At 38.7% G+C, this 24259-nt stretch overlaps 1 protein-coding gene across 1 annotated transcript in view; it reads left to right on the forward strand.

The window, feature by feature from the left end:
• MCC (mutated in colorectal cancers) overlaps window positions 1-24259 on the forward strand; it is a 635122-nt gene that overhangs the window by 119777 nt on the left and 491086 nt on the right. The window contains exon 2 of the mRNA XM_006886681.1: window positions 5149-5396. Within this exon, the coding sequence (XP_006886743.1) occupies window positions 5149-5396 (248 nt within the window). The remainder of the gene's footprint in view (window positions 1-5148; window positions 5397-24259) is intronic.

Raw genomic sequence — 24259 nt, forward strand, 5'->3', positions numbered from 1 at the left:
GCCCATTATTATCAATGCATCTTGATTGCATGGTCGATCTATCTCTGCCTGTAAGAGTTGGTAGAAATCATCTATTTCTTCTTCTTTGGCTCTGGTTCTTGGTGCACATATCTGGATGATAGTAGTCTTTAATCTTACGTATACATTATTTAACTATTGTGTTTTATGTAATCAATTACTAGTGTCCTAGGAACTTTATCACCACATCTTATCAAGTCCCGATTGCATCTGCTCTGTTCATTTACACAGGCCTATTAGTCTCTGCTGTCCTAGTGATTTCCTTACCCTTCTTCCCCACTTTTTATCTCTGTTTGCTTTTGAACAGTTATACATATCTTGTTCCTATTTGCTAATTGAAATGACTGCATTGTCCTGCAATATGTATTTTGTTTCCTTGACTACTGTTAACAGTGCTGTTGACTCTGGATCCACGCAAGATTAAATCATTGACAACTTCAATCTTTTCTTAATCTATCTTGATATTGTTTATCGGTCCAGTGGTGAGGATTTTTGTATTCTTGATATTGAGATGTAACCCATAGTAAAGATTGTAATCTGATCTCCTGAAGCAAGCATTTCAAGTTCCTTTGCTTTTAGCAAACAAGGTGGTGTCACCTGCATATTGCAGGTGGCTGATGAATCTTCCTCCAATCCTGATGCCACACTCTTCTTCATGAAATCCAGCCTCTTGAATGACTTACTCAGCATATAGATTGAAAAGGTATGGAGAGAGAATATAGCCTTAACACAGTCCTTTCTTAATTTTAAACCATGCAGTGTTCCCTTGCTCTTTTCAGACAACTTCTTGGTCTAAATAAAGGTTTTGCTTGGACACAATTAAATGTTCTGGAATTCCCATTCTTCTCAATGATCCCCATAGTCAAATGCCTTTGCATGATCAATAAAACATAAATAGACATTCTTCTGGTGTTCTCTGCTTTCAGCCATGTAACAGCAGTAATGATATCCCTCAAATTGAACCCACCAGCTGCTCCATGGGAGAAAGATGATGCAGTGTCCTCCTGTTAAGAGTTACAGCCTCAGAGCCCAATGGAAAGTTACCATAAGTCAAAATTGACTTGGTGACTCTGAGGACTTTTAGAGGAGTTTTCGGCAGGAGTTATGCCGCCAATCCAAAGGCAGGCAGTTTGAATCCACCACCTGCTCTACAGGACAAAGATGATCATCTCCTCCTTTGCAATTGAGAGCCTCTGAAATCTTGCTGGAGAATCAGCTGTGAGTTGGGACCTATTCAACAGCACATGCTGAGTTGCTGAGTACCATCTGGTCAGAACTGACCAGTAGCTGACCCTCCAGTGGTTTTCAGAGGCAGTTAATCACACAGGAGGGGATTGTCCATCCTTTTCCCATGGAGCAGCTGGTGGATTTGAACTATTTGCCTTTGGGATTGCGGCACAGTTTCTTACCACTAAGCCACCAGAGTTCCCTTCAATAGCACAGTAACAAAAAACAGAAAAATAGAAAATGTGAAGCAGGATGTGGCAAAATTGGAATTCTTATCCCTTGCTACTAATATGAATGTAAAATGTGGCTATCAATGTGGAAAGCAATGCGAGCGTTTCTAGAAAAGCTACACATAGAAATATTCTTACTCATTCACACCTTGAGTTGAAATCAGAACTGATTCATAGCTGACTCTCCAGCAGTGTTTCTCAGTCTGTAATTACAAGGGAGGAGATTGCCCACCATCCTCCTTCAGAGATGCCGGTGGAATTGAACCACCTTATCAATTTCACTCTAAGATGTATACCAAAAACAAGGACTGGAAACCTACTTTCCCACCAATGTCCATTACAGAACTATTCTTAGTAGCCAAAGATGGAAAGAACCCAGGTATTCATCAACAAGTGAATGGGTAAATGACATGTGATCTGTCCATACAAAGGAAATAATACCTAGCCATAGCTAGAAATGAAGTTGTGATACATGCTACAACATGTATGACCTTTGAAAACATTATGCTGAGTGAAATAAAACCAAACTCATTGCTGTTGAGTCAGAGCCAGCTCATAAGTGATAATCTAGTCAGTTTTCGGAGACTGTAAATCACACAGGAAAAGATTGCCCATCATCTTTCTCTCAAAGAGCACTGGTCATTTCAAACTCGTAGAGAATTGCCGCTTTTGGATTCTTAGCACAGCTCCCAACAGGCAATACCACCAGAACCCCCTAAGCAAAATAAGTTAGACACTAGAGGACAAATACTGTATTATTCCACTTAAAAGAAATGTCTAGATACACCCACAAGTATGTATGTGCCTGTGTGTGTATGTGTATATATATATATATAAAATGTTTGATAGAAGATATTTCTACATATATCTTTGTATGTGCTGTAAATATGTTCAGGTATATAACAGAACAAACTGGGAGCAAAGTGATGATAACTTTTTTTATTCATGACCAAACACATTTTGGACTGAGCCAGTTGGGCTGGAGATTTTAGGACCATTTTCTCATAGGTCAGTTGGCATAACATCATCCATAAATAGTGTTCTAGGTCTTATTTTGATAAGTAGAGACTGGAGTTGTAAATGCCTTTGAGCAGTGGTCTAGGACATAGCTGTTGGTTATCTCCCTGTTTGGAGTAGGGAGCAGTGAAGTAAATTCAGGACTCAAGAAATAATACTCCAGAGATGAACCACACAAGGCACAGTATCCACTAGCCTGAGATCGGAAGAACTAGGCAGTACCGAGCTACCACTGCCATCTGCTCCGAACAGGATCGCAATAAAAGATCCTGGATGGAGTGGAAGAAGAGTGCAAAACGTAATTCAAAATATTAGAGACTCAGCTTACTGGTCTGATAACAACCGGTAGCACCCCTAAAACTCGGGCCCTAAGAAACCTTTCAGACTAGCATTTCCTAAATGCAAGATTACTATCTGACTTAATTTAGCAGAGTAAAATTAACTTTCTTTCTTCAATACCAACCTATAAAGCCCACATCTTAAAAACCATGTTACACACTCTTCTCTAAGCTAGCATTTCTAGGAAACTGGTCCTTTACTGGAAGTGGTTTTGAAGTGTGGGTTGTCTCAAGTCTGGACAGAGGTGAATTGCTCAGCACGGTGTACAGTGGGGCCTAGTGCCCCAGAGGCCAGGCAAGGGGTGGGCTTGTGCAGACAGACTATTCTGCTTAGCAAGTTCAGTAAGCATTCCTTTCCCCTAAGCAGCCCCTGCTTAATTCTAAAGGCTTACTGAAACTAGGGCACTGAGAAAGAGCTATGCTAAGTAATTAGAAAATAGTCATAATAATGGCTACTATTTATTGTGTACTTAATATGTGCCCGAAACTATGTTAAGAGCTTTGCCTACATCTCATTTCTCTTCAGAGCAATCCTCTGAGATAGCCACCATTATTGTTCTCATCTTTAAAACCTAAAACCTGACAGCCATTTGTAAGAGTAGCAAACTGCATTGTACTAAGGCAAGAAATAATGCAGAGACAAAAACAAGAAAATGAAAACACTGTATTTTTACCACCAGAGATTTCTGATGTTAACATCTTATTTTGTGGCTTCAAATGCAATTTAGAAAATCTCTTCACTTTCAGTAAGGCTAATTTTTAAGATTATTTCCTAAAAATCTCTATAAAAACCAAAATGGTTTTATGTGCCATCGACTCATGCAGGAGGTGATTGACCATCTTTTTCTCTCTGATTACCTGGTGGATTAGAGCAGCCTGTTTTTGTATTGGGAAGGGAATTCCCTACGCACTAGGCCACCAGAGTTCCTTGAACAAAATGTTTTGCAAAGGAGCTTGTATAGAAAAAAGACTAAAGCGTACCAGGAGTCATACAGATGGCTTTCAACTACTTGTTTCTGGCCTGCATAGCTGCAGTCTTCTTGCTGTCTCCTTTTGGTTTTCATTGTTATTATATCCTTTTTCGTTTTTTAATTTGACAGCCTATAGGCTGAATAGACTTCATATTTCTCAATCCAAGCAGAGTCCTCAAGCCTTCTGTCCTAGAACTACCCACTTTACACATTTACGTGGCTAGTCTCAGAATGCATTTGGGATTTTTATTCCTGCTCTGAGTCATATCAGTTACCAGTTACCATCGAGTCTGTTCCAAGCCTGTGTGTCAGGATAGAATTGTGTTCTGTAAAGTTTTCAGTGACTGATGTTTCAGAAGTACAGCTCCATTTCTGTCTTCTGATAAGCTCCTGACTGGAATGAAACTTCCAACCTGTCATTCACTCATCTTTACTCACTGCCTTCAAGTCGATTCTGACTCATAGTAATCTTCCTTTGCGTTTAAGAGTCTGTAAATCTTAATGGGAGGAGACTGCACATCTTTTCCTGCAGATAGATTTTTTTTTTTAACTGATAAGATTTGAACTTCAGGAGATGCATAGTCTTTGATAAGCCACCAGAGTGTTGGCACTGACTCATAGCTGACTCTCCAGAGGTTTTTTGGAGGTTGTAAATCACATGGGAGGAGACGTTGGCCCATTCTTCTCCTGTGGCGCCGTGGGTTTACTCATTGTCAGGTGAGAAGATGGAAAATACATAGACTTTGGGGCAGAGGGGTGGAGCAGAAATAAGTATGCACACTGAATCATGAAATTTGAGATCAAAAGCATTTCAGAGAAGTACTAAAGCAAGCTGATTGGTTCAGAAGGCTGAAAATTGAGCTTGTTTAAATCTTTGTTGTTCTTTTTTATAAGTTGACTAGATTTTAAAGCCTGCCAAGAGTAGAAACAATGTCTTCTCTGTGTCCTGTAACTTTATCTTACGTGAGATTACTGTGCTGCACTCTACAGGTGCTCTGTCAATTACAAAAGGAAAAAAAGAAAATCACACACACACAAACCATACCAGTGGGGAGGGTGTGGAGACAGGAAGAGAAAAGAACAAAGGATTAAAAGTTGCTTCATTCTCCCACACATAATAATGAAGTTCTTGTTTAGAATAACCCAGATGGAACAGAGTTTTGAATACTTAACCACTTTCCTAGCTGCAATGGGAAAACCAGTAATAAGTGTACTGTGCTTATGTATAGTTAAGAAATACACTATTGAGGGTGGTGAGGGTTTTTTTTCTTTCTTTTTTTTTTAATAATTTTCTCTAGTGTAAACACCTCTCCTGACAAGTTTTCTTCTGTTCAACTCCTTCTGTAGAAATGACCTGCTAATGGTCTGTCGCCAGTTGAATATGGAAGAGTCTGTGGCTGAGATCATGACCCAGCTGGGCGCAGATGGAAATGGGAAGATTTCCTTTCAGGACTTTACAAGGTGCCGCATGCAGCTCGTTCGAGAAATTAGGAAGGAGGAGAGAGAGCTTTCTGTGAAGTCAGACAACTCCTACAAAAAGAAGAAGCTGAGGGATAGAATCGCCTCCTGGCCCACAAGCAGTGACAACAGTTTGGGTAGGTACAACCAGGTGACAGCTTGCTAGCAGCCCCCTGGCTCTGCTCTGAGACTCGTGAAATGAAGGTGGCCCTCCCTGCCTGCTGCTGTCTTGTCTTAGAAACATCCTTTTAGCCTTATCTGCTAAGCGGTCACTCTTGCCCATCCTGGCCTATAACATCGTAGTTCCTGCCTTATTTCTTTCTTTCCTTTGATTCTTCCATTGAGGGAGTTGTGCTGCCAATGCACAGGCAAATGGTTCAGCTCTTACCAGCTGCTTTGTGGGAGAAAGATGGGAAATATGCCTCCTCATTTCTCACTTCTGCAAACCTGTTGGAGGGTCAACTCTGAGTCAGTTCTGACTCATCAGCAATGAATTACTCGGTTAATATGCACTTGGGGGACTGTGGCCATTAGAGATTAGTGACCTGCGAGTCATAACCATGTTATCAGGCCTTAGAAAAATTTGCCACTTCTTCAAAGTTTAGGTCAGTTCTATGAAATGAGGTTTTAAAAACTATTTCATTTTTGTTTCATGCTAATCTTTTTTTCAACAAAGAATTTTTTTGTTCATAAATATTATTTCTTATTGTTCCATGGCACGTAGTTGGAATAAAAGTCCTTTACAAATATTGGTAACTGTTGAAATTAGGTAATGACAACATGGGCTTATTATTTTAAGTGTGTACATATACCTATTTTTCAGTGTTTTAAATTTAGCATAATAAAAAATGAAAAAGAGAAAAGGCCTTATAAAGGGTAATTGGGACAAAAGTACAGAGAAAAAAGGATTTCATTTTCTATTTATACTTGGGGAATTTGTTGCTTTTCTTAAATATACCTCTCCAGGCTCCTTCTCTCTATTTCTCTGCTAAGTAGATCTAGAGGCAATAAGTAAGGTTCCATGTTAATTGTCCATCATTTGTTATATGTATGTGCTCATTAGCATGGATAATTATGTAATGTGCCCTATCACACATCCAAGCAGCCTGAACAGTGCTCCTGGCAGTGGATTAATTTGGAGCATTATTATTGAGTAATCAAAATGATAAAGATGCTTGCATTTTCCCTTGGTCTGACAACCTTAATGAATTACATTTTAGCTTCAACTCAGATATGTAGGTCTGTATATCCTCCTGGCATAATATGTGCAAATATTTCATTTATGAAATAACATGTTTATGATTACTAAAATGATGTTTGTTTTATAAAAATAAGGATAAGAGATAAACAGGAAAGAATAAAAATTTCACGACTCAGAAATAATCATGGCTTATATTTTTTTTATATTTGCACCTTTTGTAAATGTGTACAATAGGGTTGATAGAAAGAGAATTGATGCCTTTGAGTTGTGGTGATGGAGAAGAGTGTTGAATATACTATGGACTGCCAGGAAAACAAACAGGTTTGTCCTGGAGAGGGTGAAGCCAGAATGTTCCCTGGAGTCAAGGATTCTGAAGCTTCGTCTGACATATTTTGGGCATGTTGCAAGGAGGGACTGGTCCTTGGAGAGGGACATCATGTTTGGGAGAGTAGAGGGATAGCACAGGAGAGGAAGACCCTCGATGAGATGGATCGATTCTGTGATTGGGATGGTGGGAATGAGTGTGTCGGAGATGGAGAGGTTGGCACAGGATAGAGCAGTGTTTAGGGCAATTGTACATAGGGTCACTATGAGTCGCAGGTGACTCGACACATAACAACAACAACATCTGTTACCTGATATTTTCCTCCTCTCCCATCATTGAACAACATCATAAACTGTTTATGTGTGTTGATTTTGCTTTTCTACTTTATTTTTCCCTAATTTGTGTGGTTTCACTAAAATTTCATATCCTGAAATTTTTCCTTTTCCCACACTTTTGTTTCTTTCATTTTTAACATTTTTATTGTGCTTGAGATGAAATTTTGCAGAGCAAATTAGTTTCCTATTCACCAATTTGTGCTGAAGTGTTCCATGACGTTGATTGCATCCCCTACAATGTGTCCACTTTCTCCCCATTTCTGCTGTGGGATTTGCTTCCTTCCATCTGTATTTTCTACCCATTTCTGCTTTCTTTTCTTTGCTTTTGGTCCAATGTTGTCCTTTTGTTCTTGAATCATTGTCCTAAGGAACACGTTCCTCTTGAGTATTAGTTTATTGTTATTTTATGGGACTGCCTGTTGTTACTCTGAAAGGTGGCCTCTGAGAATGACTAAGATGTGTGCTCTCAGATCCAGATTAGAAAGATGTTTTAGGGCTGTAGTCTCAGGAGATTGGAACCTTGCCTTATCCTGTACCATTCTCACAATCTCCGCCTTGCTCAAGCCCTTTGATGCAGTCACTGTGTTAACCCATCTATTTCAGGGTCTTTGTCTCTTTCGCTAACTTTCTGCCTTTCCCAGAAAAAGTCTTTTTTTCCAGTGACTGGCTCCTTTTGGCAATATAGCCACAGTATGTTAACACACAAAGTATGTGAGTAGTAGTGGGAGGACTCATCAAGTTCTGCCCTCTGTATTGATTGAATAGGAAATGGTGTGTGCGGTCCGTTAGTAATTTGAATTAATTGCTTCTTTGAGGTGTTTGGGGTTTTTTTTCACTCTACAGGAAAAGGCTAATAGCTGCATCTTAGATAGCTCCTTATCCTTTTTTTAAAAAAAATTAAATTTTTATTTTATACTGGTTTACTTACGAAATTTGTGTACATTGTCTTTTGCTCCTTATGCTTTTAAAAAAGTATTATAAAGCATGATCTCTAGCAGTTGCATTACACAAATGAACACTCAGTAAACATCTATTAAATGAAGAAATTAGTGGGATTCTTTGTGCTAAGCTGTCTTTTCTACTTTTTCCTTCAAGAATATAGATTATTTTTCCTATGAATATATGAGGATGCACACTCATACACATGTATTTAAACAGTTATGTAAACTGTGATATATTCCTGCAGTTGAATGGTGCCAGAATTCATAGGAAGTTGTACTGCCTTTATTCTTTCATACCACTCATTATTGACTAACATTGTATTATGTACTTTCTTGATTACTTATTTACATACCTCCTCCAGTAAAATAAAAATTGCATTAAAGACTTGAAAATTTTGTTTATTCTTTCCACTTCTACACCCCAGCACTTAGAGCAGTTCTGACATATACGTGATCACAGCTGTTCAATTCATATTAGTTGAATAAATGATATTAAGAATCAATTAATGAATGAGTCATACACTGTGTTAATGGCCTTTTAAGGGTATATGTTGTTGTTGTTGTTACGTGCCTTCAAGTTGCCTGTGACTCATAGTGACCCTATGTACAATAGCTCTGAACCCTGCTCTATCCTAAGCCCACCTTATTGTCTCCGACACACCTACCCCTGTTACCCCAGTCACCAAGTCAATACATCTCATTGAGAGTCTTCCTCTCTTGTGCTGTCCCTCCACACTCCCAAGCATAATGGCCCTCTGTAAGGACTGGCCCCTCCTTGCAACATGCCCAAAATATGTCAGATGGAGTCTCAGAATCCTTGCATCCAAGGAGCAGCCTGGCTTTATCCTCTCCAGGATGTACCTGTTTGTTCTCCTGGTGGTCCATGGTATATTCAATACTCTTCTCCAGCACCACAGCTCAAAGGCATCTATTCTCCTTCTATCATCTCTAGTTATTGTCCAGCTTTCTGATGCATATCATCATTGATGGTTACTATGATGATAATTGTGAAGATTATGGCCTGGATCAGGTGCACCTTAATCTTCAGACTGATATCTTTGCTGTTCAGTACTCTGGAGACTGACTTGCTAGGACCTGAAGCGCTTGCTGCAGAAGGTGAAGGACTGCAGTTTTCAATATGGATTGAAGCTCAATATCAAGAAAACAAAGATTCTCACCACTGGGCCAATTGGCACCATCAATATGGATGGTGAAGAGATTGAGATAGCTAACAGTTTTCATTTGCTTGGCTCCACAGTCAACACTCTTGGTAACAGCAACAAGGAAATCAGGAGACGAATTGCATTGGGAAAGTCAGCTGTGAGGGACCTCTCAAGAGTACTGAAGTGCAACGATGTCAGGCTGGAGACTAAGGTGCGCCTGATCCAGCCTATAGTCTTTGCAATTACGTGCTATGCATCAAAGAGTTGGACAGTGAATAGGGATGATAGAAGGAGAATTGATGCCTTTGAGTTGTGGTGCTGGAGAAGAGTGTTGAACATACCATGGACTGCTAGGAGAACAAACAGATTTGTCCTGGAAAGGGTGAAGCCAGAATGTTCCCTGGAGTCAAAGATTCTGAAGCTTAGTCTGACATACTTTAGGCATGTTGCAAGGAGGGACTGGTCCTTGGAGAGGGACATCATATTTTGCAGAGTGGAGGGAGGTGCAGGAGAGGAAGACCCTCGATGGGATGGATCAATTCTGTGAGTGGAGTGATGGGAATGAATGTGTTTGAGACAGCGAGATTGGCACAGGATAGAACAGCATTTGGGGCTCTTGTACATAGGGTCACTATGAGTTGCAAATGACTCGATGGCACATACAACAACAACAACTCTGGAGATGTCCCTGACATCAGACTTTCCCAATAGAATTATGATGTACAATTTACAAGGTAGTGCTTTTTTGGTGGTTTGAATCTACCAGCCGTGCTTCACAGGAGAAAGATGGGCAATCTCTTTACATGTGATTTATAGCTTCCTGAAAACCTGTTGGAGGGTCAGCTATGACTCAGTTCAGACTCAGTGACAGTGAGGGTGTTTATTAGACTAAACCTGCATCCACTTCCTAAACAACATGCCTCTGGCAACTCTATGAACTTTGATAAATGACGATAGTTATAGAAAGGCTTCAGGCCTTTGTTCATAGGGTCACTATGAGTCATACTCGACTCAACAGCAGTCAACAACAAACAGCATATCTAAAATGTGTGTATAGAGGAAATACTCATATGGGAGAAAGCTACTATTTGCTGTCAAAAATATCTTAATGTGTGATATGTTTGGGAACTCTGATGGCCTAATGGTAAGACTGCAGTCCAAAGGCATGCAGTTTGAGTCCACCAGTTGCTCCACAGGAGAAGGATAGGGAGTCTCCTCCAGTGCAATTTACTGTCTATGAGAACCTGCTGGAGGGTCAATTAGGAGTCATTTCAACAACAACAACATCATATATTTATTGGTTTTCTAAAAGGAATAATTTAAAAAGAGTTACTGCCCACCTCTAATAGTTTGTTAAGTTGTCCCAAATGCAGAAAACGCTTAATAGAAACAATTCTTGTTCAGTCTTCTTATAACCCTATGCCCTTGGGAAAAGAAGTAACTGAGAGGAGATGAATCATTAAACATGTCATGAACTAAGGAAGTGCTAACAGATGTGAAGCTTCTAGCCAGTTTATCATGGTGATTAAGATTTCAGAGTCAGATTACTTACTGACTGTGAATCCTGGTTCTGTCACTTAGACCTATATGACACCAAATAAATTGCTTAGCCTCTCTATCTCAGTTTCTTTAAATGCAAAATGGGAATAATTATTGTGCTTATTCTGCTGGATTATTTGGAAGAATAAAGGAACTATAAAGTTATGTTCTTTAAAATTATCGTGAACAATCGATTAATATGTACTGAACCATTGCCATCTATAAGAAGTAGATAATTGGCTTCCTACCAGCCTGTGTTCATGATATTGTTATCAATACACTAATATATAATCTTGTTTTGTGTGTGTTTCTATTTAAATTCTTTAATATATACGTTTGATCCATTACCATTGAATATTGTACCATTATGGTTAACATTGAACTGTTATAGCCAACAGCAGTTTAAATCATGCCTGACCAAAGTTCATCTAATGCACTTATTTTCTACATAAAACACATCACAGCCTTCTTGTGCTGAGAAACAATAGGCAGCATTTCAGCATGACATTCTAGGACCATTTTAATCAGTTAAATCACCAACAAAATGCAAACAAAAATCATGGCACTAAATGGACTGTGAAAAGAACACTTCGTCTGAGTTAAACAATGTATGTGCAACAGGAAGGGAGATCATTACCGTGTTTGACTTCAGCCAAGAGCATGTGCTTTGGGTGATTCAAATGTTCACTGCTCTTCTCTTGTGTTGAATGACCACAAACGTGGTGCATGCATTGATTGTGGGTTGATAATTAATTTTAGCAAATAAGTAAAGTACCAAATATATAATCTGAGAATGAGGAGCATCAGATGTATATCCAGGATCTCTGTCCACTTCCTTTGTGGTGGTGATATGGGTTTGTTTGTTTGTTTTTTGTGGGTTTGTTATTTTTTGTGTGGTTTTTTGTTTTTGTTTTTTTTTGCCATCTCTCTTATCCATGTTACCATGTCTGATCTCTATTACTAAAGTAACCTGCCTCTCTGGTTCATTTTCTAACTCCTTGCATTTCATTCTTTACCCTGCAGTCAGAGTGTAATACTCAAGTTTTAAAAGCATGCTTTATGTATATTGGCTGAATGAGTGATATTAAGAATGAATAAATTAATGAGTCATGAACTATGTTAATGCTCTTTTAGGGATATATCTGGAAGTACGATGTATGATTTAGTTAAGGATTCATAGCAACGTGAAGTTACGTACCTAAACAACTATGCAATAATTTATTTTTAACATTTAAAAACCTACTTTAAATGAATATTTTAACATTTTCTGGGCACTAATTACATGCTGTAACCCATTATTTACAGCAATAATAAGAATAAAAATGTCTAAAATTATGAGTATTTAAAATGCACCATGCATGTTCAATGCATCAACCTATTCTTAAGATGATCATGAAATTCAGATAGAATTGATTCAAGATCATATCTTGGTTCCTTTGGACTTGCTTGATTTTTCTTCAGCCTCAATTTGAACTTGCATATGAGTAATTGAAGATCTGACCCAAAGTCTGCCTCTGGCCTAGTTTTGACCACTAATATTGAACTTCTCCAATGATTTCTTCCACAAATGTAGTCAGTCTGATTCCTATGCAGCCCATCAGGTGAAATCCATGTGTAAAGTCATCGTTTGTGTATTTTTAAAAAGGTATTTGAAATTAATAAATTATTGTAAATTCAAAACTCAATCATTCTATTTCTAGTCTTATTTCTGTCACCTAGACCATATTTTCCAACATCTCAGCACAGGAGAGGAAGACCCTTGTTGAGATGGATCGAGTCTGTGATTGGGGAGGTGAGAGTAAGTGTGTCAGAGATGTTGAGGTTGACACAGGATACAGCAGGGTTTAGGGCTCTTGTACATAGAGTCGCTGTGAGTCGCAAGCGACTCAACGTCACATAACAACAACAACTTTCCTTCTTCACTGTTTCCTACTTTTGCATTCCAGTCACCAATTATCATTAATGCATTTTGATTGCATGTTCAGTCAATTTTGGACTGCAGGATGTGATAAAAATTCTCAACTTCTTCCTCTTTGGCTCTAGATGTAGGAGTGTATATTTGAATAATAGGCCTGTTAACAGCTCTTCCCTGTATGCTTATGGTTATTATCCTCAACATTGTGTTTCAGGATAGAACTTGAAATTGACCTTTTGACTATGAATGCAACACCATTCTGCCTCTGTTTTTCGTTCCATGTATAGTATATCATATGATTATCTAATTCAGAGTGGCCAAAGCTGGCCCATCTTATCTCACTAATGCCTAGTATATTGATATTCATGTGTTCTGTTTCATTTTTAACAATTTCCAGTTTTCCATCATTCAAGCTATGTACATTCCATGTTCCAATTGTTGAATGATGTTTGTTATTGTTTTTCTTCATTTCAAATGACTTCCAATCTGGGCTCTACCACTAGAGTACTGTAACTATCCTTTTTCTTTATCTTCTATCATTAATATCACATGCAAGCAAAATACTGCTGAAGATCATTCAAAAATGGCTAGAATAGTACATAGGGAATTGTCAGAAGTTCAAGTGGGATAGAAGAGGTACCATGGATATTATTGCTGATCTCAGATGAATCCTGATTGAAAGTAAAGAATACCAGAAGAATGTCTATTTGTGCTTTATTGACTATGCAAAGGCATTTGACTGTGTGGATCATGACAAGTTGTGGCTGACATTGAGAAGAATGAGAATCTCAGAGAACTTGATTGTGCTCATGTGGAACCTGTGCCTGGGTCAGGAGGCTTTTGTGCAAATGGAGCAGGGGAGCACTGCATGGTTTGAATTGGGAAGGGAGTGCATCAGGGTTGCATTCTCTCTCCTATAATTATCTGAGAAGCTGGACTCTATGAGGAAATTTGTGGTGCCAGGATTGGAGGAAGACTCGTTAATAATCTCTGTTATGCAGATGACGCAACTTTACTTGCTGAACATGAAGATAACTTTAAGCACTTGTTGCAGAAGATCAAGGAATGCAGCCTTCAGTATAGGTTGCATCTCGATGTCAGGAAACAAAGATTCTTACCACTGGACTGATAGGCAGCATCATGTTGGATGGAGAGGAGACTGAAACTTCCAACAGCTTCATCTCACTTGAATTCGTAATTAATACCCTTGGTAACAGCAGTCAGAAAATAAGGAGGCCTACTGCACTAGGAAAGCCTGCAGTTAGGAACCTATACAAATTATTGGGGAGTAATGATGTCATTTTGAGGACTAAGGTACATCTGATTCATGCCATAGTCTTTTTTATTATTTGTTATACATCTGAGAGTTGGGCAATAAATAGGGATGACAGAAAAATAATTGATGCATTTGAACTCATGGACCTCCAAGAGGACAAACAGATATGTCTTTGAGAGGGTGCAGCTGGAGTCCTCTTTGGAGGCAAGAATAATGAGGGTTCATCTCACATACTTTGGACATGTTGCTAGGAGGTGCTGTCCCTTGAAGAGGGACAAGATGCTGAGAAGGGGAGAGGGCTGGCAAAGGTGTATTGATCAGCCAGGTGTATTGATACGGTGACTGCTGCAATGAGCTCTTGTGTGTTAGGAAGTTTGAGAATGGTAGAGGATAGAACAAGGTTCAGATCATTTGTTCATAGGGTCATTATGAGATGCTCTAGACCTGACGGCACCTAACAACAACAACAACAACTATGCACCAAACAATTTTTTGGTTTTGATGTTGTTGTTGTTATTAGGTGCCTTTGAGTCGAGTACGACACATAGTGATCCTATAGATAACGAATTTGAACCCTGTCCTATCCTGTACCAACCTCAAAATCACTGAAACACTCGAGCCCATTGCTGCAATCACATTACCTGGTTGAGGGTCTTCCTCTCCTTTTCTGTTCTCCCACCTTTCCAAGCATGATGTCCTTCTCCAAGGAATAGCCTTTTCTAGCAACATGCTCAGAGTATGAGAGATGGACGTCCTCCATCCCTGCCTCTAAAAATTCTGACTGTACTGTCTCCAAGATCTGTATTTTTTTTCTTTTGGCAGTCCATGGGATATATTATTCAGCACTGTCTTCCAACACCACAGCTCAAAGGCATCAATTCTTCTGCCATCCTTGTTCACTGTCCAGCTCTCAATACCATAGAAAATTATTGAAAAGATGATGGGCTGAATCAAGTACACCTTAGTCCTCAAACTAACATCATTACGCTGCAGTAATTTAGAGAGATGCCTGACTGGAGACTTTCTCAGTGCAATGTGTCTCCTGATCTCTTGACTACTGGTAAGAGTGTGCTACGCCAGAAGAGTACGTTAGGGCAAAGGCTCAGAGGCTGGCTGGCTAACCTCAGTAAATTAGAGGAACTGAGTGTAGTGATTGTGGATCCAAGTAACATAAAGTTGTTGACAGTTTCAACCTTTTCTCCATCTATTATGATCTCATCATTCAGTCCAGTGGTGAGAATTTTTGTTGTCTTGATGCTGAGATGCAATCTATATCGAATTTTGTATTCTTTGATCTTCTGCAGCAAGTATTTCAAAGTTCTTGTTTTCAGCAAGTAAAGCTGTATCATCTGCATACCAAAAGTTATTGATGACGTTTCCTCCAATCCTGATACCACATCCTTCTTCATAGAGTCTAACTTCTCAAATAATTTAATCAGCATACAGATTGAATAGTCTTGTTGAAAGGATATAACCCTGATACATGCCTTTCTTAATTTTAAACCATGTAGTATTCCCTTCTGAAAGGTCTCAGGCCTTTACCCACAGGCTCGTGTGTTGTGTGGGGTAAAATTGGTTTTCCCCTCTTCCCACACTGTGGTTTGCCTCAACATTCTTAAAAGATCTCAGCCCTTTACCCGCAGGCTTCTGGGAAAAGTGGGTGTACCTGCGTTGAGTAAGGAATAGTGGGTGTACCTGCGTTGAGTAAGGAAAAATGGGTGTACCTGCATTGAGTAGGGTCAAGTTGATTGTCCCTTCTCACCACTGGGCCGATTGGCAGCATCCTGATAGATAATGAAGAGATTAAGATTGTTAAAAGCTTCAGCTTGCTTGGCTTTACAACCAACACTCTTGGTACCAGCAGCCAGGAAATTAAAAGATGAACTGCCTTACGAAAATCTGCTGTCAGAGACCTCTCGAAAGTACTGGAGAGCAATGATGTCAGTCTGGAGACTAAGGTGTACCTGATTCAGGCCATGTTCTTTGCAATTACTTGCTATGAATCAGAAAGTTGGACAATGACTAAAGATGATAGGAGAATTGATGCCTTTGAGCTGTGGTGCTAGAGAAGATTATTGACTATACCACGGACAAGGAGGAAAACAAACAGGTTCATCCTAGAGTAGGTGAAATCAGGCTGCTGCTCGGAGGCAAGGATTCTGAAGCTCCATCTGACATACTTTGGGCATGTTGCAGGAAGGGACCAGTCCTTGGAGAGGGACATGATGCTTTGGAGGGTAGAGGAACAGCACAAGAGAGGAAGACCCTCAATGAGATGGATTGATTCAGTAACTGGCATAATGGGAGTAGGTGTGCCAGAGACAATTTAATTAGCATAGGATAGAGCAGGGTATTGGTCTGTTGTATGTAGAGTCGCTGTGAGTCACAAGAGACTCATCGGCACATAACAACACCAACAATATTCACTTGCTGTGTTCACATAGCAGGGTCTTGGTCTCGATAAAGTTTTCACATGAGCACAGGTAAGTGTTAAGGGATTCATGTTCTCCTCAGTGTTAGCCATGATTTGTTATGATCCATGAAGTAAAAAACATTTGCATAGTCAATAAAGCACAAATAGACATTCTCCTGGTATTCTTTACTTTCAACCAGGATCTATTTAAATCAGCAATGTTATCCCTGGTACCATGATCTCTTCTAAATCTAGCTTGAAATTATGGAAGTTCTATGTCAATGTACTATTGTAACCATATTTTTAAAATATTTTTTTACTTTATACTTGTTTACTTAAAGTTGATATATATTGTTTTTCACAGTGTATTTTTTCCATTTCCTTTACTCCATTACCTTTCTCTTCCTATCAGATTTTCCAGCCCTATGGTGACCACCCTACTCATCCTTACCCCTCTGCTCCTACTCTCCCCTGCTTGGATCCTCATACACATTTTACAAGTTATCTTTCTATTTCTACATTAATGGTCTTATATGGTATCTGTCCTTATGGGACTGAGTTAGTTCACTAATGATCTTTAGTTCCTTCCATGATAGTGATTTTCAAAATCATTACTGCTGCATGCCACATAGTATTCCATTGTGTGAATTCCATCATGTACCATAATATCTCAATTGATTTGCTTGTGGTTGGACATTTGGGCTGTTTCCCAGTTCTTGTGGTGAATAATACTGCTATGAACACTGGTGTACAAATCTCTATTTCTATCTCAGCTCTCATTTTCTCCGGGTGTATTCCAAGCAGTGGAATAGCTGGGTCATATGGAATTTCTGTGTTCATCTTATTTAAGAAATGTGCCATTGCTACTGGGGTGAGATTTTTATTTTGGTTTTGATTCACATCTCTCTTACTGCCAGTAATCTTGAGCATTTCTTCATATGTCTGTTGCATTCCAAGTATTTTCCTCTGTGAAGGGGGAAAATGTGCAAAAACGAATGAATGGAAATCCAAGTTCTTTATACACTTCCATTATTGTTGTTAAGTGCCGTTGAGTCATAAAATTTAAATTTTAAAAAATTTGAAATTATTTCCATGTCTTTTGCCCATTTTGTAATTGTGTCATCAGTCTTTTTCTGGTGGAGGCCCTGCAGGGTTCTGTAAACTTTTGATATGAGACCCTTGTCTGAAATGGTATTGCCAAATGTTTTTTCCCAGTCAGTAGGTCTTCTTTTCATTCTGCTGGAAAATTTTTTGATGCACACAGGAATTAACTCTAGGAGGTGCGATTTATCAATTTTATCCTCTCCAAATTCTGCATTTTTGGCTGGATTTATCAGTCTCTTTATACCATAGACTAGGTAGTCTAAGCTTGATCCCAGTTTGTCTCTGATGAACTTTATGGTTTGGGATGTTATTCCTAAGTCTCTGATTCACCTTGGTTGATTTTTGTGTATTCAGCTTTCTGTAGGTAACAGTCCAGTTTTGCCAGCACCATTTGTTGAAGATTTTGTCATTTCCCCATTTGATAGGTTTATTTTCTTGTCGAATATCAGTTGACCATAGAGAGCTGTGTCCGTTTCTGTTCCTTTGGTCTGTGTGCCTGTCACTGATCCAATACCATGCTGTTTTGTAGTAGTTCCACTGTGTAGTAGGTATTGAGATCAGGGAGCATTATACCTCTCACTTCCTTTTTTGTTTTTCACAAGTGCTTTGCTTATTCAGGGTCTCTCTTCTCTCCAAATAAACTTGACAATTTTCCTTTCAATCTCCTTTAAAAATTAATTTGGTACCTGGATTTGGATTGTGTTGAACATGTAGATTGGTTTTGGTAAGATTGTCATTTTCACATTATCAGTCTTCCTATCCATGAACAGGGCACAGTTTTCCATTTATTTAGGTCTTATATTGTGTCTTGCACAAATGTTCTGTAGTTTTCTTTGTGTAGGTCTTTTGTGTCTCTAGTTAGGTTCATTCTCAAGTATCTCCATTTGTGGTTGGCTATTGTAAATGGCATTGCTTCCTTGGATCCCTGTTCTGAGTTCTCTTTGTTACTCTAGAGGGTTCCACTGATTTTTGGATATTGATCTTATATCCTGCCACTTTGCTAAATTGGTCTACTAGCTCCAACAGGTTTTTTTGTTGAATCCTTGGTGTTTTCTGTGTACAGTATCATATAGTCTGCATATAGTGGTAGGTTAACCATCTCTTCGTTGATCTGGATGCCTTTATTTCCTTTTCTTACTGTATTGCCCTAGCAAACATTTCCAGTACAATATTGAATAGAAGTTCAAACTTTATAATTTCAGGTGAGACAGGTTTAAGGTCAGACAATTTAATAGACACTTCATTTGTATAATATCTTAGATTAATCTCAGGTTCATAGTGATTTGCTATGCAATGTAGTATTGGTTTTTTATGATTGATTTTAAGCTTCAGATTTCTTATCTTTAAAGATAGGATGGATGTAGCTAGTAATAACTTTATCTGCATTATGAGGTCACTGAAAGTATTTAACGTGATGTCGCATGTAAATTCCTCCATAGTGCCTATTCACAGCGGGCTTTCAATTAATAATAAGCACTGGTATAGAGTCAATTCCAACTCATAATGATTCCATTCAATGGTTTCCAAGGCTGTAACCTTTTATAGAAGATATTGCCCATCTTTCACCCTTGGAGCACCTGATAGATTTGAACCACTGGACTTTCAATTTAGAAGACTGATACTTAATGCATTCATTCAAAACTCAAAACTTATTGACAGGGAATCAGAAACAAGTGAAACATTACTATCCAGCTAGTTTTCAGGAGGCTGTAATTTGCAGAAAAGGGGATTGTTCATCTCTTTTGTGCAGAACCACTGGTGGATTTGAACCACCGGAGAGACAGTGCTTTTGGGTTAGTATTTCAACTCTCAGTGGTCTGGGCCTCCAGAGCTCCCTTCTCAATGAATTTTCCTTATTGTTGTTGATGTCCTTAGGTATTGTTGAAATCAGAGCCAACTCATAGTTTACCCTCCAGCAGCTTTTTGGAGGCTGTAAATTTCACAGGAGGATTTGTCATTGCCCATCTTTTTCTCATGAAACCACTGATGGATTCAAACCACATGCCTTGATTTGACAACACAGTTCCCTACCGTACTAGGCCAGCGGAGGTCCCTTCTTAAGTCATTAGGTGTTGTAATTACTCATTAGCATCTCTAAGCCTTGCAACTATCTTCCAAGTCTGGCCCAGAATCCTTCTTAGGTAGAAAATGAAATGGAGGCTCAGAGAACTTATGTGACTTGCTCTATGCTGTGGAACTGGTAAAGGATGGAGACATTAAAAATTGTTCATTGAAAGAAATTAATCTTTGAGTCTCCTGAAATAAAGAACCCTGTATAAATGGCCAATATGGAAATGAAAACAACACTGCCATCCAGAGTCTATCCTGAGAAACTGAAGAAACATGTTCCCCACAGGCTCAAGGGGACACTGTCTCAGATAAAGCCCATCTCTTTGACAACAGAGGGCAAGCTGTCTAATTTCTCCAATGAAAACAAATTAATTGGTATGGCTGTTGTACATAGGGTCGCTATGAGTCGCAGGCGACTCGACGGCACATAACAACAACAACAACAACAACATGTCTTGTCAAAGCCCTGGTGATTCAATAATTAATCACTGTGCTGTTAATTGGAAGACTGGCAATTTGGACCCACCCAGCAGCTCCACAGGAGAAGAACTGGGCCATCCGTAAGATTACAACTAGATGGAGAAAACTGAAAGAAGATCCATATTTGACCCCAGACAAAAATCAACTTAGTATGAATCAGAGTCCTAGGGGTAAAACACCAAGCCATAAGGATTATAAAAGACAAAATGCAAAAAAAATTAGGAACCCTAGACTATGGCATAAATGGGCTTGCAAATATAGCCAGAAATGCACTACTGGGAGAGGATGAAGTCAACAAATGTAATGATCTAAAAGTCAAATCCCTTGTGCATCAAAAACTTTTTCCAATAGGGGGAAATAAAGTCTATTCACTGATAAAACATCTGGCAATTACATTTTAGACAGCTTCTCATAATGAGAGTTTACAAGATACTACAAAAAAAAAAAAAAGAAGAAGAAGACTGATAAGCCAGTAACAAAATGGGCAGGAGACATGAAAAGACTCTTCACAAAAGAAGACATTGGGATGGCCAGACAGACACATGAAGAAATGTTCAACATCACTAGTGATCAGAGGCAAATCAAAACCACAATGAAATACCTTCTCTCGCCAATAGCAGCAGCCAAGTTCAACATGACAGCAAGCAATAAATGTTGGAAAGGATGGCGAGAGATTGGAACTCTTATATGCTCTTGGTGGGATTGTAAAAGGGTACATGAGTTTTGGAAGCAGTTTGGCATTTCTTAAAAAAGCTGAACATGGAGATCTCCTATGATACAGTTATTGCACTGCTAAGCCTATATACCCTAATGAAATTATAACTATACCCTAATGAAATTTTAACTGATATACAAATGGAGATACACACACCTATGTTCATAGCAGCATTATTCACAATAGCATGAAAATGGAAAAAGCCCAAACGCCCATCAACAAACAAGTGGATTGAGAGATTGTAATACATTCATACAATGAAGTACTACTATTCAGCTCTAAGGAACAGCTGTATCATAAAATACTACATAAAAAAAATAAAATACTACATAACCTGGGAGGATGTAGAGAACATTATGCTGAATGAAATAACTCAGTCTTATAAGGACAAATACTACATAAGACTATTATTGTAAAAATAGATGGATAACTAAGCAAGATGCATATAAATGTTCAAAAGTGGGGAAAGAGAAGGAGAGATTAGTAGCCAGATGGTGGGGTGACAAAATAGGAAAGACCCAATAGGTACTTGAAAAGAAAGGGTGGTAATAGGCATAGACCAACTGGAATTAATGAAATAAAATACAATATGTATGAATGATTGTATAAAATGCAGTGTAAGTGATCGAAACACATGCAAATGAAAAACTGCATAAAGCACAATCAACATGCATGAAACACAATGTAAATGAATTATTGTATGCACATCAATAAAATTAGAAGGGGAAAAAAATTACAGTTAGAAAATCCTGTTCTTTGTTACATGGGGCCACTATCACAACTTGATACACAACAAGAAGATTGTTTCTAATTCTTTTCCTTTAACAGTTGTATTTTACAGCAATAAAGAAGACTGAAGTTGTCTCCTCACACAAACGTTGTTGTTGGTAGTGATTCAGAACAGACTCACAGCTAACCCTCCAATGAGGCTATAAATTGTATGGGAGGCGATTGCCTGTCTTCTGCAGAGCAGCTAGTGGATTTGAACTATATGCCTTTGGATTGGTAACACATCTCCTTACCACTAGGCCACCAGAGCTCCTACACACATGGTGGTTATTGTTGATAGGTGCCATTGAGTACGACTCATAGTAACCCTGTAAACAGTAGATCTGAACCCTATCCTATCCTGTGCCATCCTCACATCTTCAACACACTTAAGCTCACTGAGTAGTTACTGTGTCAGTCTAGCTGCTTGAATGTCTTTCTCTCTTTCATTGACCCCCCACCTTTCCAAGCCTCTCCTAGCAACATCCCCAAAAATTGGAAAGAAAAATTTTCATCATCCTAGCCTCCAAAGTGCAGCCTAGCTACACTTTTCCCCAAAAATACTTTGTTTGTTTGTTTGTTTGTTTGGCCATCCAAGGGATATTCAGTGCTCTTCTCCAAAAGCACCACTCAAAAGCATTAACTCTTCCCCTGTCATCCTTATTCATTGTTCAGTTCTCAGATGCATAAGTGATTAACAAGACTATAATCTGAATCAGGCACACTGTAGTCTTCAAACTGATGTCATTGCTCCTCAGTAATTTGGAGAGGTCCCTTTCTGACTTGCCCAGTGCAATACATCTCCTGATCCGCTGACTGCTGACTGACATCTCCTGACTGCTGATACCAAAGGTGTTGATTATGGAGCCAAGTAAGATGATTAGATATATACATGTATTTTAGACAATTGTAACAATGTCTTTATTTAAACAGATTGTTAAGGTATTTTTTTATTTTATACTGATTTACTTACAAAGCTCATAAAGTTTATATAAACAGATTTTTTAATCAGTCTTTTACTTTTAATTTGTCTTTTACTTCAGCTAAGCTGTAAAGTTTGTAAAGTGATTTCCTTAAACTTCTGTCAAATGTGTCAGTTATATGGAAGAGGTAGTATGCCTGGGGGATGGTCATTAAAATACTCACAGAACTGCTTGATGGCCTGAGGGGATCTGTTAAAGACCTTGAAACCTAATGACGTTTTTACTTGTCTGTGATTTCAGGTCTTTGGAGGTACTTGTTTATCCTCCTTTGGTCAGGTCTTAGAAAGCCTAGGGACTTATTGAGTCAAATCCCCATGGTTTTAAAATCTTGTTTAAGACATTAAAACCTGCTAATTAATACAAGCAAATTTAATTTTTTTTCTCTCTCAGATTAGAGCAGTGGGCACCATTTCTAATAGCTTGCATCTTCAAAGACTCTTCATTGTCTTTACTTGAGGTATATATTCCCTGGTGATGCGTCATTCTTTGTTGCTGCTCTGAGAAAGCCCTTCTGGTCTATAAGGAACAGAGAAGCTATTAAAATTGTTCAGGGAAACTAACAGCAAATGAATTTTCCAAAGACAAGCTATATAAGACAATGCCCTTTCCCCCACTCACCCACCCAAAGGTACTATTAGAAGAATGTCATTAGTTATTGTTGTCATGACAGGAGTCCAGAATGAAGGCTGCATAATGGAGTGGACCTGGGGGAAGGGATTTTAAAACAATGAAGTAATTTTTCTTTTACTTTTCAAAGAGAAGAGTGTACTGGGGGTGGCGGGGTGGGCAGGGAGAAAAGTATAACAATGAATGAATGAAAATCTAAAGTCTCTGTAAATTTTCATTAAAATTAATAATAATAAAAAAATTTAAAAAAAGAACAGTGAAGTGCTTTCTTTGTTCATTCATCCATTCATTCATTGCCTTCCGTCAGAACTGATTTGTAGTTAACCTTAGAACAGATTTTCAGAGGCTGTAAATTGCACAGAAGAAGATTTTCCTCTCTCAGAGATGCTGGGGGATTCAAACTGCCAGCCTTTGGGTTGGCAATATAACCTCCTTACCCAATGTCCAGGGATTGAAAAATAATGCTGTTATTGTTTTTATGTGCCATCAGATTGGTACCGACTCATAGCTGACCCTCTAGTGGAGGTTCAGAGGCTGTAAATCCACAGGAGGAAATTACCCATCATTTTCTCTTGGTTCAGCTGTGAATTCAAACCAGACGCTTTTAGGTTGGCAGGACAACTCCTTACCACAAGGCCACCAGTACTCCCACCCCCCCACAAAAAAAAAACCCAAACAAACAAAAAAAACCCTAAATCTAAAATGTCCAAAAAGTACTGAGTGTTTTATGATTTTCCATCTCATGCAAGTATGTTAACAAGAATAGAAGATAAGTGACCTCAGAAGTATAATCCATAACGAGTTGTGCTGCTAACCCAATAACTGGCTTCTCAGGAGAAAGATGATCAATCTCCTCCTGTTAGGATTTACGGCCTTACAACCTGATCGGGGGTGGGGTGGGGTGCTGAATTGGAACCAATTTGACAGCAGTGAGTTTGAGTGAGAAGACAAGGAAAATGCTGACAAGAAAGCAGGTAATAAAATTATATGTATTATAAAGCCCATATTCATATACATTGTGCATATGTGTATGCACAGTGGAAATCAGATATAATATTGGAAAACAACAGCAAAAAAAGAATCTTTTCTCACATCCAAAAACTTCTCCAACTGGGTAAAAAGGGAAGCCACTGACTGGGAAAAAG

The sequence above is a fragment of the Elephantulus edwardii genome, unplaced genomic scaffold, assembly GCF_000299155.1.
Source record: "Elephantulus edwardii isolate Elephantulus edwardi_28Jun2011 unplaced genomic scaffold, EleEdw1.0 scaffold00050, whole genome shotgun sequence".
In the NCBI taxonomy this organism is placed as follows: Eukaryota; Metazoa; Chordata; class Mammalia; order Macroscelidea; family Macroscelididae; genus Elephantulus; species Elephantulus edwardii.